At 42.8% G+C, this 24,275-nt stretch overlaps 1 protein-coding gene across 2 annotated transcripts in view; it reads left to right on the top strand.

Annotated features, from left to right (window-relative positions):
- TRIT1 (tRNA isopentenyltransferase 1) overlaps positions 1 to 16,167 on the top strand; it is a 49,481-nt gene extending 33,314 nt beyond the window's left edge. Inside the window, exons 3-11 of one of the 2 annotated variants that reach the window (XM_059374221.1) lie at positions 844 to 940; positions 1,657 to 1,799; positions 4,260 to 4,402; positions 6,538 to 6,649; positions 7,023 to 7,135; positions 7,397 to 7,474; positions 10,267 to 10,376; positions 10,710 to 10,827; positions 13,457 to 16,166. In XM_059374221.1, the coding sequence (XP_059230204.1) occupies positions 844 to 940; positions 1,657 to 1,799; positions 4,260 to 4,402; positions 6,538 to 6,649; positions 7,023 to 7,135; positions 7,397 to 7,474; positions 10,267 to 10,376; positions 10,710 to 10,827; positions 13,457 to 13,626 (1,084 nt within the window). In that variant the 3' untranslated portion in view covers positions 13,627 to 16,166. Of the gene's footprint in view, positions 1 to 843; positions 941 to 1,656; positions 1,800 to 4,259; positions 4,403 to 6,537; positions 6,650 to 7,022; positions 7,136 to 7,396; positions 7,475 to 10,266; positions 10,377 to 10,709; positions 10,828 to 13,456 lie in introns of both variants that reach the window. The other variant, XM_059374222.1, reaches the window with a different exon arrangement.
- The last annotated feature ends 8,108 nt before the right edge of the window (positions 16,168 to 24,275 follow it).

Genomic DNA, 24,275 nt, shown 5'->3' with positions numbered 1-24,275 from the left:
TTTTATCAATTATCCTCAGAAGCAAAGCCCTTCATAAAGCAGATAATTATCTGTTCAACAGGGATTCTAAAGAGAAGAATTCAAAATAGCCGGGATATAAAAACAATAGTGGCTCAAGTTAATTCAGTGCTTACTCAATTGAAAGCAAATATTTCAGGCATCGTGGTAGGGGATTTATGTGCCTTGTCACATTTAATGCTCCTTAGAATTCAGGAAAATTTTACAGGTGAGAAAATTGAAGCATAGGCTGGATAAGTTGTCAGAGAGTTGGATCTGGTAATTGAGATCTATTTGTCCTTGGAATCTGTGCTTCTCAGTTTATCTGGTGGAGTCTCAAGTGGGGCTGAAATGTGCAGTACTACCACATAATGATGGGGACTGACTGAGTCCGTCAGTTCTGACTAAGAACCATGGCACAGAGAAACCTACTTGTATTTTATCTAAGAAGGCAGTCCCACAATGGACGTCACCGTGGTGGCTTCCTGAGCAGCTGACACTTGGTTCTCTGAGAGCCCTTGGGCTTGTGCTCATTAAACTGATTTGGAATACCAAGCAAGCTTTGAATTTTAGCAGCAAGGCCTAGAAATTTCTAGAACGGGAAGGAATTACCATCATGCATCTGTATATGGTTTGTGCAAGTCCCTCTAGAACAAATAGGAAATGCTTCTGAGAACTCATGGGAAACCATGAAGACGGATATCAGTTCGTCTGGGTTTCCACCCTTTTCCCTCTGTTCTCCAGACGAGTAAATGAATGTGGTTTCTTGCTAATACCTCCTTCCCAAGTGAGTCAGGATGCTCTTCTTGATATTAAATATTGTGATGTCTTTCTTAACATTCACATTGAAGATATATTTGCCCGAGACAAAATTCCTATTGTCGTGGGAGGGACCAATTATTACATTGAATCTCTGCTCTGGAAAGTTCTTGTCAATACTAAGGTATGTTTAGTTCACTTGTAAGTCACTGAGGAATGGGTTCCTCTTTCTTGCCAGCTAATTTTAGTGGGAGGAAGGTTGACTCTTGTCTATTTCTTAAACTCAGCAACTGTAATTTTCTTACTTAATATTCTGAAGCAAATGCCACCTCCATATATGAAGTGTGCTCCTCCAGGGTGGCCTGAGGGCAGGGGCCGTGTGTGGGAAAAATTCTCCTCTGTGAATTAATTAGCATCTTCATGTAAGTTAACAGTACATCAGTCTGACTCAGCATTTCTTGGCTTTAACAATCTGTACATCAGTGAGATGTCTAACACTAACCCTTCTGACGGAGATGCTATTGCATAGGGTGAGACTTTGCAGACTGTAATGTGTGGGCAGTCCTGGTCCACCCTGGCCACTTGCTGAGAAGACTAGACTCCTGAATATGTTAATACAGATGTGTTAGCCCTGGTTTGTGTTTGTACTTCTGACAAGGAAGCGGGTACCCGAATACTTCCCTGAGCAGGATGTCCTCCTTTGTGTGCTGTGGCCTCACCACACTACCACAGTATATTGGAATTGGAATTTTCTACGGTCTGTCTTTCACTCTATGGCAGGACCTTCTGGTTTCTCTCTGTTCTGTACTCTGAACTCCTAGCAAAGTGCCTGACATATACACTGTTGCAGTACTTGTTGAACTGTTGAATTAAATTTGCTTCTGAACCTTCTTTTAATAGCCCCAGGAGATGGGCAGCAAGAAAGTGACCGACCGAAAAGAGCTTGAAAAGGAGGATGGCCACGTCCTCCACAAACGCCTAAGCCAAGTGGACCCAGAAATGGCTGCCAAGCTGCACCCCCATGACAAGCGCAAAGTGGCCAGGTAAGAGAGCCTGGGCCTGAGTCCGTCTGGAGTTGGGCAGTCAGTTCTCCAGTGCGCCTGGGTAATGAGAGGAGTTTGGTAATAGCAGTTAGTGGAGGCTGGTATGTTCCCAGCTCAAAGGTTGCGAGGCCCTGAGGTACTGCCTCGATCCAACTCCCTCAATAAATAATTGCACCCAACTTTGTTGTTAATTTAAAATGTATAATACAATGGAGTTTTCCCTAGGGCCTAGGTAATTGTGCTTCATTTTCTATTTGATCTTTGCTTGTATAACAGTTTTCATATAAATTTTTTCTGGCATGCAGTTGGTTTACATTGTGATTTGAGTTTCATAATTGATGGTGCAATGCTGAGTTCTGCCCCAGCAGCTTTCCTAGTGGGAGGTAGATTTTATAAACTGTCTCATAGACCAGCTCACCTTCACATGTGGAGGCTTTCTTGAAGGGAAGAGCGAGGTGGTGAATGAACTCATAAGGTCATGTTTTCTTAGGTTTGTTTTGAAATTGCAGCCTCGTGTGGTAAGTTTATTCTTCTGCAGTGTTGGGAGTGAAACCATATCTAATGAAGTGGGGTAGAGGATCTGATGAAGGGCGGTTGATTAACACAGATAAAATACTAGAGCACCATCTGGTATTGAGAGGGATTATGAAGTAGTCCACTCAAATGAATAATCTAGATGAGTGTTTCTTAATCCTTTTTCACTATCTCCCACCACCCCATATATACCCAGAGCCTTTTTATTTTGTGCTAATTCTGCCTCCCTGCCTCCCTGTCCTCCATGGAATGTAGTACTAAAGAATAATATTTCTTTGGGTATGGTTGCCCCTCGGAGTGTCACACACCATTGTACTGTCTAGGTATTCTTGCTTCCTTCAGAGCTGTGTCACCTCAGGTGATAATGCACATTCTAGATAAATGAAATTTATACTTCCAGTGTCCAAACATTTTATTTTAAAAAATATTTTAATAGAGATATTTCAAAAATTTTTGGAGAACAAGAACATTAAAGATGAACAGTTTTATGTTTTATGATGTAATTCTAGTTTGGTCTTTATTACCCTCTCTTGTTATTTATTTATTTTTTAAAAAGATTTTATTTATTTATTTGTCAGAGCAAGAGAGAGCACAAGCAGGAGAGGCAGCAGCAGAGCAGACAGAGGGAGAGGAAAAGGAGGCTCCCCACTGCCCTACCCACTGAGCAGGGAGCCCGATGTGGGGCTCAATCCCAGGACCCTGGGATCATGCCCTGATCATGGTGCTTAACTGACTGAGCCACCCAGGCTCCCCATCCTCTCTTTTTACTAATGAGTTTTATCTTATCACCTCTCTGCATTTTGCTGCTTATAAACTAGTTATGTGCCAAGAATTGTGTCTTAGAGTCAGTAGCCTCTGAACAAGCATTCTAGAGTCCCTTCTTTGGAGAGGACTGGAAGACTTTGTTCATCTTTTTTTTTTTTTTTTTTTTTTTGAGGTTTTTAATTTATTCGTTTGAGAGAGATAGAGCATGAGCAAGGGGTGGGGGTGGAGGGGCTGAGGGAGAAGCAGACTGCCACAGAACAGGGAGCCCAATGCAGGGCTCCATCCTAGGACCCCAGGATCACAACCTGAGCTAAAGGCCAGCACTCAACTGACTGAGCCAACCAGGTGTCCCTCATTTTTCTTTTATTTTGAGACTGTTTCCTAATCTCCAGATAATTGAGATTATCTGTTACCACGATTTTTCCTCATAGGTCTTCTTTGAGTGACCAGTGGTATAGAAAGACAAGGGTCTCTACTTTTGTGTTAGGGTTTCAGGAAGTAGAATTGGGTCAGGAGGGAAAGATCACTTTCAAGCTGAATGAATAAGTTGCAGTCACCCAGAGTGGTGGCGTGTAGATTTGAGAGTTGTATTACCTAGGGCTGCATAACTGAGGCAGACAGAGTGGAGGTGGCTGAAGAGTAAGAATGTGAGTTCTTTCTTCAGTGGTCTTTGTGCTAGTAGAGGACCAAATCAGAAGTGTTCTTCGTTAATTCTAGACCTGTGTAAAAAAAAGTTGATGAGCTGGATATACGACATACTTCTGTACTGTGGGAAAGGCGTTCCAGCGAGACTGGACTTGCTGGCTTTTAACAGTCTCCCAAATAAGCTCTTTTACTGCTTACCTGACAGTGAGTGAGCCCCATTCTGTTTGTGTGGAAGAAGCCTGCTGTTTTTGAACCTGAGTTTAGAAAAGTTAATGTATGTTTAGAAGAATAGTATTATTCTTACTTGACCTAAAATTTTCTTTAGGACTGTTTCCCGAGTAGCTGTAGGATTGGAATAACCGCAGACCTTCATGGCTTCAGGAACTTAAACAGTGAAAATGAGAAAGAGGTGGTTCTGTAATAAATAGCCTCTCTCCTTGTTTCATTTGAGAATCAGTATTTTCTAATGGTTTTTATGGGTGTGTTCCCCCTCCCTCACCCCTTTAAATGACTTAGGAGCTTGCAAGTGTTTGAAGAAACGGGGATTTCTCATAGTGAATTTCTTCATCGTCAACATGCAGAGGAAGGTGGTGGTCCCCTTGGAGGCCCTCTGAAGTTCCCTAACCTTTGCATCCTCTGGCTTCATGCTGACCAGACAGGTAAAAGCCCTTTGATGCCTTAGAGTCCATCTGAAATAGAGCTTATTATATATATATATATATATATTGCCCAGAACCATGAGTGGGTCTTAATAAGCACTAAACAAGTGTTAGCTCTTAATTTTATAATTACCATGATTCATTAACTTATTAAGGCACAGTGCCTTTCCCTTAGCTATCTGTCTGGAAAGGGAAGTAGGTGCCCCTGGCATTAGGATAAGATACCAAGGATGGGATAAGAGGAGATGGGTGGGTTGGGTAAGAGACTGCCATCCAGGGATGGTCTGAAGAGAAAGAGAAGGAAGGCTTTGAGGAAGGAGGTCTGACTCCCTGGTTGGCTGGGTGGAGGCCGCAGACCTGAGAAATGGGTATGATGATTATTAGCCTGATTATGGTTTGGTGGGTGGTTGTTTTTTTTTTTTTTTTTTTTTTTTTTTGGTGAAGTATGATAATGCCTTGGGATAGTACTAACTTCTCCATCCAGCTAACATTCAGTAAACATTCAATGAAGTGCTGGTATGCTGCATAGTTACTTGGATTTCAGAGATGAACGTGAGACCGTGCCTGGTTTTTAGGAGCTCCTGGTCTAGTGGTGCAGCAAACAAAGATAGCTACTACATTGTGCTAAATGCTAGGCTAGAAAGTACCTTGAGGCCACAGAGAAGGGATACCCATTTTTAAGGATAACCTGTGGGCTGGTCTCTATGTGAACAGGCAGCATAGTGTAGCGATTAAGAATATGGTCTTTGAGCCAAACTGCCTGGATTCAGATTCCTGCTCCACCATCTTTTAGCTGTGTGAGTTTCAAGGCAAGTTAGTTAACATTTCCTATGCCCCAATTTTCTCTTCTGTAAAGTGGAATTAATGTATTAATAATAATACATATATGTATTGAGGATTAGATGAATTACAACATACAAAGTGGTCAGATATGCATGTGATGAGTCCTTAATAAACAGACTTTTTAGGAATATCGAATAAGAGGTTACTGTTACTGCAGGCTGAGAAGTAGCAATGGCAGATAATGTAGAGCATGGTTGAAATGGTGAAAATTTGTTAAATTGATCTCATGTGCAAGTTCATCAAAAAAGGTAATTTTTTAAATGAAATTTTTGTGAATAAAAACATGTATTGCAGTTCAGCATAAAATAATGGAATCTGATTCATAATAAAGCTGAACACCACTTTTGGGCATAATAAAGTTTTATCATCCCATCTGAATGATTATGACCCCTGACTCTTTGCTCCTTTGTCTGGCTCAGTAGTTCAAGATGTACCTAGGATGGCTTTGGATTAAAGTTCCTTGTTCCTATCCGTGATGTCATCTGAAAGTTCTTTTTTTTTTTTTTAAAGATTTTATTTATTTATTTGACAGAGAGAGATCACAAGTAGGCAGAGAGGCAGGCAGAGAGAGAGAGGAGGAAGCAGGCTCCCTGCTGAGCAGAGAGCCCGATGTGGGATTCAATCCCAGGACCCTGAGATCATGACCTGAGCCGAAGGCAGCGGCTTAACCCACTGAGCCACCCAGGCGCCCCCATGAAAGTTCTTAAATATAAAAAGAACACGAAGCTAGAGTAACAAAGATAATGGAAAAAAGTAAGAAGGATAACCAAGGGGTGTCTCAGTTACCTCTAAAGTAAACAATGAATATACATTCCATAATAAAATATTTGTCTTTCCTAATAGCTGTAACTGTATGTTTTCTCTCTCTCTCTTTTTTAAAAGACTTTATTTATTTATTTGACAGACAGAGATCACAAGTAGGCAGAGAGGCAGGCAGAGAGAGAGGAAGGGAAGCAGGCTCCCTGCAGAGCAGAGAGCCCAATGTGGGGCTCGATCCCAGGACCCTGGGATCATGACCTGAGCCAAAGGCAGAGGCTTTAACCCTCTGAGCCACCCAGGTGCCCCTGTATGTTTTCTCTTTATATAATAAGACCTGTGGTTCATTTTGGCTGTTTTTAATTGAAGTGCGATCTTAAGTATGACATCTATAATATGAGTTATTCTATAATCTTTGAACCCTTTCTTACATTTGAACAAATGTATTTCTTGTAGCAGCCTGTCCATTCATCATGTAAGTGTCTAGTGGGCCACCTACAACAGGCTTGCTGGTTGATGGGCTAATGTGATTGAAGTTCTAGATGAGCGCTTGGATAAGAGGGTGGATGACATGCTTGCTGCCGGGCTCTTGGATGAACTAAGAGATTTTCACAGACGCTATAATCAGAAGAAAGTTGCAGAAAATAGGTGAGGATTTGGCCATTTCTTTGACCCACTCTCCCTCCCTTGCTTTCGGTCAAAAGACCATAAATGTAATACTGGCTTTGGATCTACTTGTAAATTAGCCTTTGTCCTTGGCATTGGCAAGGCTTGTTGGAAGGCAGTCTAGTGTACTTGTTACAGTTGCACTTTTCTAATCTGTCAGACATTCCTAGGAATGAGTTTTCAAGAGAACTAACCAGGGAGCTGGTGGTGGGTGGTGGAAGAAGGAGTTTAGAGAATATGTAACTGTTGAGGATCTCAGTTTCTCATCTATGAGATGAAATGGCTCAGCTAGATAGATCTTCTCTAAGCCCTCTCAGATGCAGTGGCTCATCTGCTGATGCTCTCCTGTTCCCAGCCAGGACTATCAACACGGTATCTTCCAATCCATTGGCTTCAAGGAATTTCATGAGTACCTGGTCACTGAGGGAAAATGCACACCAGAGACTAGTAACCAGCTCCTAAAGAAAGGTGTGAATTCTTCCATCTAACCTAGTCTTGGACATCCTTGGATGGCAGAGTGCACCGCTGATATGGTCTGAGAAAGAACTGAGGTCAGAAGAGTCCCAAATGGCCTTCTCCCAAATGGTCTTCAACTCAGAACTGAGATTTTTGTCTACCAAGTATACTCCAGTGTGCTGCTATGGTTGATTTCTCTTCTGCTGGTCTGGGAGGGCTTGCCTTTTGGCTGGGTCAGAACTTAGAGGTTCTTGGATCTACCTTGTCTTTCAGGTATTGAGTCTCTGAAACAAGTGACTAAGAGATATGCCCGGAAGCAAAACCGATGGGTTAAAAACCGATTTTTGAGCAGTAAGTCTCATGTTTTTCCTTACCCCCTGGGTCCGTTTCCAGTAGAATATAGATCCTTAGCTCACCCAGAAAAGGAACTTTAGTTTCTGGACCTGTCCCAAGCTTTGGGGACCCGATCTGGGAGAGGGTCTACTGCATCAATGACTGTGCAGGATACTTCTTCGTAATGTCTCAGAAAACAAATGAAATCTTTCCAATGAGGAGTTGAACATTCAGGTGGTAGCTGCAAACAGGTTAAGAGCATACTAGCAACATCGCTATAGAGTTGGTGCTCAAGGGTGACTTCAGCTTCAGATTTTGTACCTGAAGTGCAGTCAGATTTCTTTAGGGAGGCTTTCCTAATTCACATGGTTCTCGGGCATCTGGCTGGCTCATTTGGAAAAGCATGTTACTCTTGATCTCAGGGGTCCTGAGTTTGGGCCCCATGCTGGGTGTAGAGATTACTTTAAAAAAAAAAAAGAAAAAGAAAAGAAAGAAAGAAAATGGTTCGTAGACCACATGAGCAGTTGCAAAAGTCAAACCTACATCCTTGCTCCCAGCGTTGCCTTCACTTTCCGGTACGTGGTGCTTCCGAGTGCTGCAGCTTTGCCTTCAATTGAACAGCACTTTTAAGGAACAGGGAAGGAAATTCTCCTTTATTTGACCTTGTTCTGTGTCTTTTAATATATGTGCTGCCGAAGTGAGGACTGTGTCTTTGACACTAAATTTGGTGCTATACATATATTACTGAGCCTGTGAGGTAGGTGTTATTCTTTGATTTTTGCAGATAAGGCAAAGGAGGCTTCAGGAAGTTAAATATATTGCCAAAAATCTGCCAGCTGAATAAGCAATACTGATTACAGGCCTGACACCCACCCACCACACACACATTGTACTTTTTAGTGCTCTTGATTCCTATAGCCATAACTTTAGCTAGACAGCATTGCTGTTGGGCCTCAGGTAAGAAATTGTGCAGTTATGAGCTAAAAGGAGATTACCTTAAAAGAGATTACGTGAAACACCAACTTTATCTTATGGACATTTCTTAAAAATGCTTCTGAATCATCTCCTGTTTGCCTTTTGCTGTTAGATTTCTGCTTTCAGTTATAGATAAGGACAGCTGAGGCCTCCCCTCTGCTCTTCAGGGCCTCTGAACAGAAACATCTCGATCCGTGTTGTTGACCACCAATAGCTGAAGTTCTTTCTCCCACACTCGCTCTCAGCCCGGCATCTCTGGGGTAGTTCTGGCACCAAGGGACTCTTTATACTTACTTCTACTTACCCTGCTTTCTCTGCATGTCCTGTCAGATAGGAGAATTCTTGGCTTCAGCTAATACCGAAATCGAATTGCATCAACTGAAATTCACTACTACAGATTTCTAGTGCAGCTTCTCCTCTCCCCAGGGCTAACAATTAGTCTGTAACAAAAGATGTTTTTTGTAATGATTTGAGACTTCCCCCTGTGGTAAAGCCACAATAACTCCCCCATCCTGAGTCAGGAGGGATTGATGGCACAGTGCATCATCTGCCCATTCCTCATTCATGTGTATGCCGGCTCAGTCCTGGTGCTAGAGTGAAAGGCACAGCTGCCTTATAAACCAGGAGCTGTGTGTGATTGGCCAGGGCTAGTCTGCTGGGACATGGCTCTGGCAAGAAGCCAGAGGGACTTCCCCGCCCCAACTTGGCCTTGGACCCAAGCCAGAAATAGCAGCTGGGAGCCGAGAACTTGTTGAAAGGTGCTTAGACAGGGCACAGAAACCCAACAAAGGACTGAGAGGGGAAAGGAAAATATAGAGTGGCCTGGAAACAGGTGCAGAGCTTAGCCAAGGCCAGGTGTGCTGTGGATGCTGCCTGCACCCTCCCAGTCTCACCTTTCCGTGTGGTGGCAGGTGCAACGCAGTCCATTTTATGAAGAATCTTACTTGTGGTTGGCACAATCAAAAGGCCAGCACCTGCCAGCCGTTGGCATCCGAAGGACTTTGATGTTTTTGTCCATGCGGAGATGCTCTTTGCCTTTAGACAACTGACTTGACCTAGCTATGGAAGGCAGTTTAGTGTGTCCATTGACAGGGGAAGCTACCAACAGAGACTAAACAGTGTTGGCTCCAATGGGCAGAATGCCTGTAGCTTTACTCTAGGCTGTCCCTAGTCACCTTTCCATACAGAAGTATTTACGAAAGGGTATTTCTTGAATACTCTAGATCTGTTTCCTGAAAGAAGGGGCTCACCTAGTTCAGTAAAGGCTTCTTTCTAGTTCTCAGATATAGTGGCTCATTGATAGATATTCTTCTGTCTCAGTCCCTGAATATCCTTATGGTATCAACAAGTTTCATAAATGCCATACTGCTGAAGGGATATATACAAACCTGAGACTAGTGTCTGTTCCTAAAGAAAGGTGTGAACTCTCTTGCCACAAGAGGAACATCACTGTAAGATGATAGGCAACTTAGAACAGGCATTTACTTCAAACTGTTATTTACTCCTTTGATATGCTATCTTCATATTATAGCCCACATGGTTGTCACTAGAGCTGTTACTCTGTTCTGTTTTTCTGACTGATCTGGAAGATCCTATCTCTAGAAGTCTCTAGATTATTCGGGTAGACTAGTTGGCTACAGATCAGTAAACCTTCTTGATCATTCTTGTATTGTATGTAGTTGTTTGGTTCATGTTTCTGGCTAGAATGAATGTTATGATCAGAATGTTTATTCCTTTGGCCCCTTTTATTTCCTTTGAGGATTTTGGAGTCCTGGGAGCAGAATTGAGTGGGTCTTTGAGGCTGACTTCTCACAATTTCTCTTTGTCATCATTAGGACCTGGTCCCAGTGTCCCCCCAGTATATGGCTTAGAAGTATCTGATGTCTCGAAGTGGGAAGAATCTGTTCTTGAACCTGCTCTTGAAATCGTGCAAAGTTTCATCCAGGTGATCATTAATCACAGTACTGCATATTGTCTGGCTTTCAGAGACCTTTCCTTAGTTGACACCTTTGTTGGCAGGAAACCAAACTTTCTTTTTCATGGAATAGAGCAGAAGAGTTGGCTGCTTTTAGATCTCTGGAGGCTGTGTTTCTACTTTCACATTTACAAAGGTTGCTAAAATCTGTCTATAGTCCACCTGTTCTGTGGGATGAGAAAAAGGAATCTTGGGAAAATCCCACTTCCCTTAATATCAGAGAATGAGATCCAAATCTCTCTGAGTCGATTGCTTCTCTCCCACCCTGCCACCCCCCACCCCCCACCCCCCTTGTTCTTTCAGGGCCGCAAGCCTGCAGCTGCTCCAGTAAAGATGGCATGCAATGAAATGGAGAACAAGAGAAGTTACCACATGTGTGACCTCTGTGATCGAATCATCATTGGGGACCGTGAATGGGCAGGTGAGTCTGGGAAGGACATGGAGAACTGTAAGGGTGATTCACAGTGACCTTGTGAAATTTAAGGTCTTTGATGGGTTGAATGCTTGAGTCTACTTATTTGTAAAGGGACGGCCAGATTCCTCTAAGAGCCCCTAAGTACTCAAATTTTATAGAGACTTTCCCATTTTGGAGAGTTATCTTTGTATTCTGATTTTCAAAGGAAGATCATATGCGCTCCATCTTCAGCTAGAGTAGATATTTTATTTATTTTTTAAGATTTTATTTATTTATTTGACAGAAGAGAGAGCACAAGCACAAGGAGGGGAGCAGCAGGCAGAGGGAGAAGCAGGCTCCGCACTGAGCAAGGACCACCCCCCCAACGTGGGGCTCAGTCCCAGAACCCTGGGATGATCTGAGCTGAGGGCAGACGCTTAACTAAACTGAGCCACCCAGGGGCCCCTAGAGTAGATATTTTATTCTGAGAGATCTGCAGTTAACTTTCCAGAGCTCCTTTGACTTTCCTGAACCTACCTTCTAGGAATTTCTTGGCCTTTCATGTTTAAAACTCAGTGTGGATGAGGTGAGATTGTAAGGGAAACCAGCCAACTCACCCAAGAGACCAAGGAAGCAGAAACAGCTGGGAGGGTAGGGGGAGTTCAGTTACTCCTCCTGAGTACAGTCTTTGAAAATGGGATCTCTTTGGTAATTTTTAAGGTAATATATTGAAGTGGTGGTGATTGCTAAAGCTGTGATGAAGAGTGTTAAGCTGTGAAAGCAGGGGCACCTGGGTGGCTCAGTAGGTTAAGTGTCCAACTCTTGGTTTTAGCTCAGGTCATGAACTGTGCTCAGCGGGTAGTCTGCTTTGGGGATTCTCTCCCTCTGCTGCTACTCTGTCCCCACCCCCTTCCCCATGCATGCGTACACACTCTCTCTTTCAAATAAATCTTTAAAAAAAAAATCTTAAAAAAAAATCTTAAAAAAAAAAAGATGCTATGAAAGTCAGACTTGTATAAAGGAGGTGGCCAAAGGGTGATGTCTTCTTTAAAGGTACTCTTGACTAAGCAGCATGGGCCCTGACCTTAGGCTCTTTTTCACTATTGTAGAGCCTGGATTCACTTCTGCCACAGAGTCACACTGAACTCCCCTGTCGGGTTCTTGCAGTCCTTTAGTCAAAGCCCAGAAAAGGCCAGGGCCTCCCAAGTCTTGAGTTTACATTCTGTTTGGAACTTTTTTTTAAGGCTCACTCCTTTTGAGTACAGTAGGGCTTATAGGGACCCAGTGGCTAGAATCCTGTTCAGAGCACTGCCGTGAATGGGATTCTCCTAGAAATAGAGTTTTCTCCCCATACCAACCAATAGAATGATTAGTTCTGTTAACTGGTAATGCTGGCAAAATGAACTCCATTGTCAGAGATTGGGGATGGCGTGATTTGCCCAAGCAGCAGAAGAAGCCTCGATTGTCGTTGGTTTATAATGATGAAAGGGGAAGAGAAAGAGAGTGTCTGATTGTTTTTTTTCTAAAGGAAACTTAGTGGTTCAGTTTGTCTAATGTCCTTCAGGGATAGCCTTAAAGAAACAACATTTGTGAGCCTTTGTGAGCTTAGCTTGTGTGAGCCCTTCTATAGTGCCATCTGTCAAGTCCTTGCTCCCATCTCCTGCTGCTGTGGCGAGCCAGGCCAGAAGCCCTTTCTTGCCTTAGGCTCTAGCTGGAGAATAAAGCTGACTTTTTTCCCCCAAGTAAACTTTTCTTTGACTTCTAACCTCTTCCTTACTTGTTTTTTGCTTTGAAACCTTAAAATGATGTTTTTAATAGATATCAAAGATAATTTAATCTGGTTGTCTATGTCTTTAGAGGCTTCCAAAGAAAATTTCCTTGAAAAAGAAAAAGTAGAAAGAAGCTAGTATGAGGATGGGAACAGTTTTCATGTATCAGGCAACAGTGACCTTTCAGTTTTACTGCTTCTGTGGGCTCTCAAAAAGGATTGGCAGAGAAGAATGCTTCCTGTTATCTCTCTGGAGCATTGTGTGCTTGGAGAATGGGAACCTTGTGGATTAGTCATTCAGATGGCTTGTCTAACCCAGGCAGAGGGATGTCAGATCAGCAGGGGTAACCTGTGTGAGCAGGAAAGAAGTGCAAGGACAGCTCTAGGTCTGATGTGGGACAGAGCATCTGTTCTGCAATATAGACAAGGATTTGGATTTGTAACTTTTTAGCTGAGTGAGTTGAAAGGTAATCTATCTGTAACAAGAAGCCACATTATGGAAAATTGAGTCTAGAGCCCTGATTCTGGAAAGTTTCATCTCTTTTTGTACTATAGGTGAGCCAAAGAACTTACCTGCTGTGTGTCCTTGGACAAAATCTAAGTCCTTGGTGAAATTCAGTTTCCTCCTGTATAAAATGAGCTGAATAATACTGTCCTGCAAGATGGCTGTGAGGATTAGTGATGTAAAGCACCCAGCAGGATACACTGACTGCATAGTAGCTTGTTGGCCCTGTAACTTCGCCTTCCCTTAAAAATGCTACGCAGCTCTTACCAGTATGTGTTGATCCTGTTATTGTTAAAGAAAAGGATTATATAATTAGTTTTGTATGCTTCTAGGATTGATTCTAGAAAGTTCTAATGAGTTGTTTTTGTTTTGTTCTGTCTTAGCACATATAAAATCCAAATCCCACTTGCACCAACTGAGGAAGAGAAGAAGATTGGACTTGGATGCTCTTGCTACCATTGAGAGTCAGAGTATTTCTCCAGACTGTGACAAAGAGCCTGAAGAGAAAGGGTCCCCAGGGCAGAATGAGAAAGAGCTAAAATCTGGTGTTTAAAGAGAAATGTGGTAGCCTTTGCACAGGTAGGGACACAGTTCAGGAGGGAGGGCTATGTCTGTGTCCCTGTCTGGACTGAGGAGTGCTACGCAGAAAGCCCCCACCATTTTCTTTCTGCAGTGGTGTAGTTTCAGTGTTCTTTGTCATGTAAACAGCAGGACTTGTTAGCTCCCTGTTTGGCTGATGTGCCTGGTAATGATGATTTGGGGAAGGAATTTTTTTTCTTTCAACCCAAAAGGTTCTATTTTTGAAAGAGGCACAGATTGCACTTTTTAATACTTGAGGATCTTTTTGGTAATGAATACCTGAATTTCCTATATCCCTTAAAAAAGAAGTTTTATGTCCCTGACTGTGGCTAAAAATACCTCATTTCCACTTCTATAAAAGATGACTGAAGTATTGTGAGCCACAAATCAGGAGTTCTGGATTTGGGTGAATGGCAGGAAAGGCCCAGCCCCAGTGAGATGATTAAGTGAACTCAGCCAATTGTTGGATTCCACTGAGAAGGAGAGAAGGAGGTGGTCATGATGTGGCTTGAAAACTAAAGACTTTGACATTTGTTGAGCTCCTCCTGTGTGATAATTACTATCACTGCTATCTTTTTATTGAGTTAAGAGTCTATATTTTTATTAAAAGTTAAATAAAGAAAAAGTTTCTAGGAGTCTCTTTAGTCCTTAAAAAACATATATATACCATGTCTAGTTTATACATAGTAGGCTCTGTAATCAATATACATGATAGCATTGGGGCACCAGGGGGCTCAGTTGGTTAAGCATCCTAAGGGCACCTAGGTGGCTCAGTTGTTGGGCATCTGCCTTTGACTTGGGTCATGATCCCAGAATCCTGGGATCGAGCCCCACATTGTGACTCCCTGTTCAGCAGGAAGCCTGCTTCTCCCTCTCTCACTCCCCCTGCTTGTGTTCCCTCTCTCGCTGTGTCTCTGTCAAATAAATAAAATCTTAAAAAAAAAAAAAAAAAAGCATCCTATTCTTGATCTCAGCTCAGATCTTGATCTTCACGTCCTACATTGGGCTCCACACTGGGCTTAGATCCTACGTAAAAAACAAAACAAAACAAAAACATGATAGCCTTTTCTCAAACTTAACATTCGTCTTAATGATCTATCTGTCTAGTCACTATTCTTTTTTAAAGATTTTTATCTATTTATTAGAGAGAGAGACAGCAAGAGAGGGAACACAAGCCGGGGTAGTGGGAGAGGGAGAAGCAGGCTTCCCACTGAGCTGAAAGCCTGATGCGGGGCTCAGTCCCAGGACACTGGATTGAGTCGAAGGCAAACGCTTAATGACTGAGCCACCCAGGTGCCCCTGTCTAGTCATTATTTAGCAAATGTTTATTGAGCACTTACTATATTCCAGGAAGACATAGAGGGTTATTGGAGATGTGTGATTTCTAGCAGTGTTGAGTACATGTATGTATTTAGCATAAAATTAAGCATTTTTGTGTTTATAGTTCAGCAGCATTAATTATGTTCATAATGCTATGCAACTATCACCTCTATTTCCAAAATTTTTGATTACCCTAAACAAGGTGTATCCATTAAGCCATAACCTCACTCAAGTAATACGTTATTTGTTCAGAATCTACTAGATGAGAGGCTAGAGGGAAAATGGAGATAAAATGAGATGTCGTTCTTGTTTTCAGGGAGCTTTGTTCATACTGTACCAACAGCCAGTCTAGGGAAGAGAATATCTAAAGGCCATAAGAGGTGTGTATATATTTTGTGTATTATGCTTTGGAGGGGAGGAAAGAGAGGGGAAGAGGATCATGGAAGAAGGAGCATTTCTGCTGGACCTTTAAAAGCAGTTCTTGGTAGGGTGCCTGGGTGGCTCAGTGGGTTAAGCCTCTGCCTTCAGCTCAGGTCATGATCCCAGGGTCCTGGGATCAAGCCCCACTTTGGGCTCTCTGCTCAGCAGGGAGACTGCTTTCCCCTCTCTCTCTCTGCCTGCCTCTCTGCCTATTTGTGATCTCTGTCTGTCAAATAAATAAATAAAATCTTAAAAAAAAAAAATAGTAGTTCTTGGTTAGCTATGTGTAGGAAGAGAGGATAAAGAACTATCAACCCTGGCTGACCTTTTTTAAAACACTGCTGAATTCCATAGCCTTACCTTTTTTTTCTTTTTCCTTCTAACATTTTTTAAAAGTCATTTTTTCCACTAAATTTGTTTACATACTTCAAAATCAAAATGATATCAAAAGACATTCATTGAGGGGCCCCTAGGTGGCTCTCCGCCCTATCTCTGAAATAAATAAAATCTTTATTTAAAAAAAAATGTTTTGTATTTGAAAGAGCACAAGCAGGGAATGGTAGAGGGAACTGGGCAGAGAGAGATGCAGATTCCCTACCCAGCGGGGAGCCTGACGTGGGGCTCCATGCCAGGTCCCTGACAGGATCTTGACCTGAGTGGACGCCCAACCAACTGACCCACCTGGGTGCCCCTAAATAAAATCTTAAAAAAAAAAAAGACATTCTTTGAGAAATGTCACTCCCATTTCTATCCCCTTCTCCCCAAGTAGATACTTACTAGTTTTTTAATCTCTCTCAAGAGTATTTATTTATTTATTTAAAAGGTTTTATTTATTTATTTGACAGAGAAGCAAGCTCCCTGCTGAGCAGGGACCCTGATACAGGGCTCAGTCTCAGGACCCTGGAATCGTGACCTGAGCCAAAGGTAGACGCTTTACGACTGAGCCACCCAGGGGGCCCTCAAGAGTTTTTTAATGCAAAAATGAACAAACAGAAATATGTATCCACACCCTCCACAACCCCCCCCCCCCCCCTCCGCCACCTTACCCAGAAGATAGCCGTTAGCACATACTCTCTTCATCTGTCACCTCCCCTGTAAGCAGCATCTGGGTGTACATGGATTTCTCCTGCTACCTCTGTCAGGTCTTTTGTGTTGGGCCTTAACCATTTATGCTAGATTCCCCAGTTAACTCCAGCAAGGTTCACTTAACCTCATACACTGAACTTAATTCAGATGCTAGGGCTTAGGCCCAAACCAGTCTCTGACAAATTCTTAAGCTATGGCCAGCCCATTCGTTCAGCCAGCAGATACCTCAGAACTTCCATATGCTTGGTGCTTTGCCAGACTCATAGGCTACAGTGGTGATCCAGAAAGTCCACACTGATTAAATAATTATCGAATTATAGCTGTAATAAGGCTGCAAAGAAATCACACTTGCTGTAAGAGCGAGTAATCTAAAGCCTTGCGCCCCACCCCTTGGTGTGTGGGAGTGTGTGCATGCGTTGGGGGAAGGCACGTGACACAACAGGGCACAGTGTGATGCTAGCTCGGGGTTTGGAGCCAGGTCTGCAGATATTGTACAGCGTGACCTGGAAAGCTGAGGTTCTCAACGTGACTCCAGTGGCTTCTCCTCCTTCCACACTCTGTGGGTGGAATATCCTGGACCCCTTGAGTTTTATTGAGCTTTACCCATTCTTAATGACTTTGAATTTCAAGAATACATTTTTCTAAGCCAAAGGAGAAATTATCTTTGTATCCACCCCATGTTGTTCTTTACATGGAACATAATAATATAGTTTTTCCCAGTCAGTTTTACATTAACTACTTCTGGAGCTAACAGAGCAGAGGTCACATCTTCCCACTGGAAGTGGGGACGGATACTTAACTGTGAGTCAAACAGGACCGAGCGTGTTATATGCAGTCTCCAACACAGTCCTGGGAGGGAGAGGCTGTTTCTCTCCCCAGTAACCAGCGGGCAGAGGGACTGGGCCCAGGAGCACAGCACAGAGCAGCCGGCCCGAGCTGAGGCACCGTTAAGCCGCCTGTAATTTTAGGAGGAGCCTTTGTCTCTGAAATGCTCTTCACTTAAGTCACTAAATGTATTTTAAAGCTTTAAAAAAAGTTTCAGTGGAGAGGCAGGAAAAACTAGTTTTAATAATCCCACCTCCAGAAAGAAGCCTTTAATCCTTTCACCTGAAATACTTGGAGCAGCAGCTTCTCATTGAATCACTGCTATCTCTGTGGCAATTGGAAATCAGGAATTTCCTGAAAGAAAGAAATCCAAATGCCTAATATTTATGAAGTACCTATGAAATTTAAGGCACTGTCATTGGACCCACTGCCTCTGTTCTTAGAAACTGTAAATTCAACAAGATTAATTCCTTCACCATCAGCAGAGAGTGTAGGGAAGAGGAACACTCACTAGAAATCAGCTTGGTGCCCTGATCTGAGGCCCTGCATTGAGGTAGATTTCCCTTCTCTGCCTGCTGCCTTCTGAATGACCTTGCTGTTGAGTGTAAGGAAGGAAAGTAGTTCTTCCTAGTGATTGTCATAAATATAAGGATGAAAGGATCCTCAGCACCTTCTTGTGCAGATGGGAAATCAAGCCCCGAACATGGATATTCCATAGCCCTAGAGCAGGTTGTGGCAAAGCCAGGACAAAGCTCCGCTTCCCTCTGTTACTGTTACTAAATATCTCATTCCAGATCTCATTTGAGAGCTGGAAAGGACCAGGGAGACCAGCTCTGGGCTATCTGTTCAGCCTGGATCGAGGGTGAGGAGTGCCATTTTGTACCATCTGGCCTCAGCTAATCCCCAGACTAGCCAATCCCTTTGGTCCAGGTGCTCAGAGTCTCCAGTCCACAGCAATGCTCTCTAAATGGCTTTGGTAATTGATTCCAGCACTCAGCAAGTTATCTGGTCCACCTACCTTTATCAGTAAAAAATTTTTTGCCCCAGTTTTATTGAGATAAGGTCGAAAAAGAAAGTAAAAATCTTAACTAGGCTCTGCACTTCTTATAGTTAAGTCAATGCTGTTTTTAAGTGGGTAGGAAGTACTTTGACTCTGAATATCAGAGAGCTGGATTCTTAGTCTAAAATATTTTGCTTGATTTTTAGGGCCAAGCAGGAAAACAGTTTATCTGTAGGCTAGGTATGTGGTTTGATCCTTTGTAACCCTTAGTAACTGTATTCTTAGCCTCAGTTCCTACAGAGAGGTTTTTCTGCTTAAAATATGACATTAAAAACACCAACAAAAAAACACTAGAAGGCAAGCTTTTATGAATGCAGTAACCTGTTTGTATATCCCCAACATGTGGAAAATCCAGTATTTGTTGAAGTAATTACATGAAAGCATAAAAGCTAAGTAGGTCTCTACATAAATGATCTGTTTTAATCATTAAATAACCTTAACCAGGATGAAGAAAATCTTGAGATAGCAGCCAGAGGAAGGAATTTCAGTGTATATCACGTGCTTGGGCAGTTAGGGCTATTTTCTAAAAAGATGGCTAACGGGTCACTTGTAAAGCTATTCTGAATATGTACAAAGGAAGCTGCATGGTTGTATTAGTTAGGATAAAAGGCTAAGCTGCTATAACAAAGAAGCTCAACCATACAGTGGCTTAAGGAACAAAGAAGTTTGTTTCTTTCTCACATAACAGCTCTGGGGGAGTAGTTAACTTTTCTGAAGTGAGCGAGCGGCCCAGGTCAGTGGGGCAGCTGTGCTCCAAGCAGTCATTCAGGGACATGGACGGGTTCCTTATATCATGTTGTTTTTCCAGCCTCTGGGTGGGCATTGTCATTTTATCATCTGCATGAGTGAAGGGGAAATGGAAAGGGGAAACAGCACAGAGGAGACACCGGAAGCCTTAAGGCCTGGACCCTGCAGTAGCACACATACCTCGCACTTTCCTTTGGCAAGAACTTAGTCATGGCTGTCCGCACCTACCTGCAGAGGAAGCTGAGAAATGCAGTCAAGCCATGTGCCAAGAAAAAAAGGGAGAACAGATTTTGGTGGGAAACTTGCAGTCTCCACTAAATACTTGTATCCTGGAAAGAGCCCCGGACTCCAGGCTGGTGTAACTAATTAGCTTTGCTATCTTGCTAGGGGCAGATCTATTTCCCCATCTGTGAAATCAGTGAGCTGTATGAGCTGACTGCTGAAATACTTCAGAAAGTAATGCTGGACAAAATCTTGGCCGGTCAGATTTTTAAAGATGGGTTTGAAAGGCGTCCTAAGGAATGAGAGACTGCAGGAGCCACAGGGCCAAATGGCAAACGCTCTCCAGATGGTGGGAAGGAGTGAGAGGTATTTTGGTGGCTTTGCAGAGTAACTGAACTAAGGGCTGCAACTCCCTTCCTGCGGACTTCTGTTTATGTGAGGGGAAAAGAAAGGAAACAACCAAAACTGCTATTTGATAGGAATACTTTCCTATCCAGTACACTGTCTCTGTGACCTTGGGAAAATTGCTCACGCAGCCTGAGTTTCCTTATATATAAAATGGAGTTACTGCCTCCATTCCAGAGGACATCCTAAGGATTAAATGAGGTCCTTTTGAAAACATCGTAGTTGTTGCCATTTACTGCAACGCAGTGTCCAGTAAATGGTGGGTATAAATTGGATTTATTTGCTTAGTGTGGAAAAATTGTTAATACTCCTGAAGTGTTGGTTTATGGTGTCATGTCAGTTCCCAGAAGTTACCAGGTCAAGCTCTAAGTTAAAACTGATTAGGTTGGTGATCCACAATGCTCATGGCCTAAAATGGTGCCTCGTGTATTGTCTACCATTTGCTAGATGTTGCTACTTTTTTTTTTTTTTTAAAGATTTTATTTATTTATTTGACAGAGAGATTACAAGTAGGCAGAGAGGCAGGCAGAGAGAGAGGAGGAAGCAGGCTCCCTGCTGAGCAGAGAGCCCGATGCGGGACTCGATCCCAGGAACCTGAGATCATGACCTGAGCCGAAGGCAGTGGCTTAACCCACTGAGCCACCCAGGCACCCTGTTACTGTTTTTTTAATTAAAAAATTTTTAAAATTAATTTTAATTAATTAAAAATTTAAATTAAAAAATTAATTTTTAATTGAAATTTTTTATTTTATTAAAATACCCAATTGGCGCTTGAACTCACGACCCTGACATTAAGAGTCATATCTCCAGTGGATGAACCAGCCAGGGCCCTTGTTGTTGTTTTTTTTTTTTTTTTAAAGATTTTTATTTATTTATTTGACAGAGAGAGATCACAAGTAGGCAGAGAGGCAGGCAGAGAGAGAGGAAGGGAAGCAGGCTCCCCGCTGAGCAGAGAGCCCGATGCGGGACTCGATCCCAGCACCCTGAGATCATGACCTGAGCCGAAGGCAGCGGCTTAACCCACTGAGCCACCCAGGTGCCCATTAACGCATATGATTTCTTCATGGCTTAGCTCATTTGCTTAAACTGTTTTCTTCATCAGGAATGCTTTCTGCTACTTTTTACCTAGTGAACTCCTATATATCCTTGAAGGCCCAAATCTGATGTCCTCTCCTTAGACAAAGCTTCGTTGGGACCTCTAAGGAAGCTTAGTGTCTCCTTCCTATGTGTTCCCATAGTAGTTTGTTGTTGTTGTTGTTGTTTTTTTAAGATTTTTTATTTATTTATTGGACAGAGAGATCACAAGTAGGCAGAGAGGCAGGCAAAGAGATAGGAGGAAGCAGGCTCCCTGCTGAGCAGAGAGCCCGATGCGGGGCTGGATCCCAGCACCCTGGGATCATGATCTGAGCTGAAGGCAGAGGCTTAACCCACTGAGCCACCCAGGCGCCCCCCCATATTAGTTTTTTGTTTTTGTTTTTAAGTAATCTCTGGCCGCTGTGGGACTTGAACTCAAGACCCTGAGATCAGGTACATCCAGGTGCCCCTCCATAGCAGTTTATAAGTAACATTAGGAAGTACTTGCATAGCAGTATGTGCCAGGCAGGTTTTAAGTACTTTACATATAATAACTCATTTAATCCTCACAACAGCTCTGTGAGGTAATATCATCATCATTGATATTAGTCCTATTTTTCAGCTGAGGAAACTGGAAGAGTTAAGTTCTTGCCCTGAGCGCAAGCTGGGGTTTGAATCTAGGTGCGTGGCTCCAAAGTCTGTGTTCTCACCCACCGTATTCTTTTGCCTCATTATTCTGCTAAAGTGCATATCACCTCTAGCTATCTCTGGCTCCAGTTGGAGAGAAAATTCTGTCAAGGTGTCAGTCCTATTTTGAGACATATGTAGGACATACATTGGGCCCACAACAGATAGTGAGGCTAGTTCCTGCAAGGCATGCCGCTGTGTCTAAACATAAACGTGGCTGCTTCTCACTGAGTGCTTGCTGTGTGTCAGGCAGGCCTTGTGTGTTAAGCACATGCATACCTTATAATGATTCCTTTAAACAAACGGACAAGGTAATTTATTATCCCCACCTTATAAACAGGCGTATATATTCAGAGTGCTTACTGGTGACTGGCGTGTAGTCGACACACAGATATTTAATGAGTACTAGAAAAAAAGCTCTGTGAGGGCAGGGGGTTTTGTCCATTGTTAACTGCTTTATCCCTGGCACCTGCTGGGGGCCTGCGGCTTGCAAGGCACTCACTAAATATTTGTTGAGCTAGGATATGAAGCCAGGTTGGGCTGACTCCAAACCCATGCTCTAATCGTTACACTGCTTCATTAAGGACATTCCTTTAGGGCTTTTTCAATGTACAAATTATTTATATCCCAACTACTTGTAAGAAGGAATCAAGAAAAGAAAAAGCAAAAAAGATTCCCAAAGAACTAACCCTTTTACTAAGATGTTTATTTTAGTTAAGACTCATGGTTACCAATGAAATAAGCCAAACTCTGGGGCGCCCGGGTGGCTCTGTGGGCTAAGCGTCCGACTCTTGATCTCAGCTCAGGTCTCGCTCTCAGGGTTGTGAGATTGAGCCCCACACTGGGGCACCCAGCATGGAGCCTACTTTAAAAAAAATTAAGTAAGCCAGACTCTAACTGAAGCAAAAAGGTAAGTTTATGATAGGATTACTTAGGTGTCTCATCAGATTCAAGGATGGAAAAGCCCCAGGCACAACCAGTACTACCTAATCTGATGCTGTTGGAGACGCCGCTCTCTCCTCTCATTACAAACAGGCTTTTTCTACATGATGCAGACCAGGCTGCCAGTAGCACCTAAGCTTTACCACTTAGAGCTCTTACAGCAGAGAGACTGTGCTGATTCTTTCTCTAAAGTTCTGAAGTGCCAGGATATCTTACAACCATTAGGATGGCTCCTATCAAAAACCAGGAAATAACAGACGTTGATGAGGATGTGGAGAAACTGAAACCCTTGAGCAATATTGGTGGGAATGCAAAATGGTACAGCAGCTACAGAAAACAGTCCAGTGGTTCCTACAGAAATCAAAAATAGAATTGCCGAATGACCCAGCAGTTCCACTTCTGGGTGTGTACCCAAAAGAACTGAAAGCAGGGTCTTGAAGAGATTTTTGTACACCCGTGTTCATTGTAGCATTATTCACAGTAGACAAAAAATGGAAATAGCCCTCAAGTGCCCATGGCCAGATAAATGGATAAGCAAAATGTGGTATATACATACAATGGAATATTATTCAGTCTTAGGAAGGCAGGAAATTTCTGACTGGTCCAACATGGATGAATCTTGAGGATATTATGCTAAATAAAATAACCCAGGCACAAAAAGGACAAATAGTGTATGATTCCACCTATATGAGGGATCTAAAGTAGTCAAATTCATAGAGATAGAAAGTCGAATGGTGCTTGCCAAGGCCTGGAGAGCAGAGGAAATGGGGAATTGTTTATGGGTATAGAATTTCAAGTTTGCAAGATGAAAAAGTTTTGAAGATTGGTTGTGCAACAGTGTGAAATGCTCAACACTACTGAACTGTATACTTGAAAATGGTTTAAGATCATAGATTTTAGGGGCTCCTTGGTGACTCAGTCAGTTAAGTGTCTGACTCTGGGTTTCAGCTCAGGTCATGATCTCTGGGTCTTGGGGTCAAGCCCTACATTGGGCTCCATGCTGAGTGGGTAGTCTGCCTCTGCCCCTTGCCCTACTTTCTCTCTCTCTCTCTCTCAAATAAAATAAAGTCTTTAAAAAAAATAATAGATCTACATTATGTATATTTTGCCACAGTTTGAAAAAAGAGTCCCAGAGGTGCCTGGATGGTTCAGTGGGTTAAGCCTCTGCCTTCGGCTCGGGTCATGATCCCAGAGTCCTGGGATCAAGCCCTGCATCGGGCTCCCTGCTCAGTGGAGAGCCTGCTTCTCCCTCTCCCTCTGCTTGCCACTGTACCTACTTGTGCTCTCTCTCTGTCAGATAAATAAATAAAATCTTAAAAAAAAAAAAAAAAGAGTCCCAGGAAAGGGGTTCATTAGCCTTAATTGGGTCTGGTGCTTATCCTGAGGCCCATCAATCAGCCAGGCTAGGAATGGAATTTTGAAAGAATAGGGCAGTTCCCATGGAAATCAAATGGACACCCAGAAGTAGAGTGTGTGTGTGTGTGGGGGGGGGTAGGGCAATTGGACAGACGAACAGTGGGTGTCCACTGCTGAGTTCCTGCCTTCTAGTCAACAACACCCTTGTCTTCCTAGCAGCAAGGGTCATTTGTGCTACCTCCACCTCGGTAGCACTTGCCATCATATTCATCATCAGACAGGTCATAGTCCCTCCTTATGTAATTACGGCTTAGTACATTTTTAACAAAGTTACATATCTCCTTAGTCCTTGCCAAAAATCTTTCTAATAGGTTCTGCAGGTGAGGAAACAGACTCCTACTAGTTGAGTGACTTAATGTAGAGTTGGGGTCAATTCTGTTGTAAGGGACTAAAAGCCAATCTGAATTAATTTAGGTAGA

Source organism: Mustela nigripes, chromosome 14 (genome assembly GCF_022355385.1).
Source record: "Mustela nigripes isolate SB6536 chromosome 14, MUSNIG.SB6536, whole genome shotgun sequence".
Taxonomy (NCBI): Eukaryota; Metazoa; Chordata; class Mammalia; order Carnivora; family Mustelidae; genus Mustela; species Mustela nigripes.
This window is presented reverse-complemented; position numbering and strand designations above follow the sequence as displayed.